The following is a 517-nucleotide window of genomic DNA, read 5'->3' as shown; positions in this document are numbered from 1 at the left end:
ATGAACAAGCTTTACATCGGGAACCTGAGCCCCGCCGTCACCGCCGACGACCTCCGGCAGCTCTTCGGGGACAGGAAGCTGCCCCTGGCGGGACAGGTCCTGCTCAAGTCCGGCTACGCCTTCGTGGACTACCCCGACCAGAACTGGGCCATCCGCGCCATCGAGACCCTTTCGGGTGAGCAGTCGGCGCTGTCCCCCTCCCCCCGCCTCGCCCTGCTCAGGCCGGGACGGCGCCCGGAGGGAGGCCGAGCCCTGCGGGCGGCGCCCGGCGGGGGCTCCGGCGTTCACGTTCACTTCCACGCACCAGACCTTCAACTCTCACCGCCGGCCCGCTCCTGGGACGGCCCGCTCCCCCTCCCCCCCCCGCTCTGGACTCACCCCTTGCCCTCCCAGCCGCAGTCCTGGGGCGACCCCCGTGCCGCCCCGAGGGTTCCCGAGGCTCGCTCGCTCTCTCGGGGACCCCCAGTTTCCCGGCTCCCCGAGCTGCTCTCCAGAATTCCCCCCCCCCCCCCTTTAG

At 72.1% G+C, this 517-nt stretch overlaps 1 protein-coding gene across 3 annotated transcripts in view; it reads left to right on the top strand.

Moving 5' to 3' along the window:
* The window catches only part of IGF2BP2 (insulin-like growth factor 2 mRNA binding protein 2), a 170,297-nt gene continuing 169,780 nt past the window's right edge, over positions 1-517 (top strand). For all 3 annotated transcript variants that reach the window (XM_010853878.1, XM_010853879.1, XM_010853877.1), the window contains exon 1: positions 1-175. In XM_010853878.1, coding sequence (XP_010852180.1) covers positions 1-175 — 175 coding nt within the window. The remainder of the gene's footprint in view (positions 176-517) is intronic.

The sequence above is a fragment of the Bison bison genome, unplaced genomic scaffold (genome assembly GCF_000754665.1).
Source record: "Bison bison bison isolate TAMUID 2011002044 unplaced genomic scaffold, Bison_UMD1.0 scf7180017864333, whole genome shotgun sequence".
Taxonomy (NCBI): domain Eukaryota; kingdom Metazoa; phylum Chordata; class Mammalia; order Artiodactyla; family Bovidae; genus Bison; species Bison bison.
Note: the sequence above shows the minus strand (reverse complement) of the source record. Positions and strands in the feature narration are given on the sequence as shown.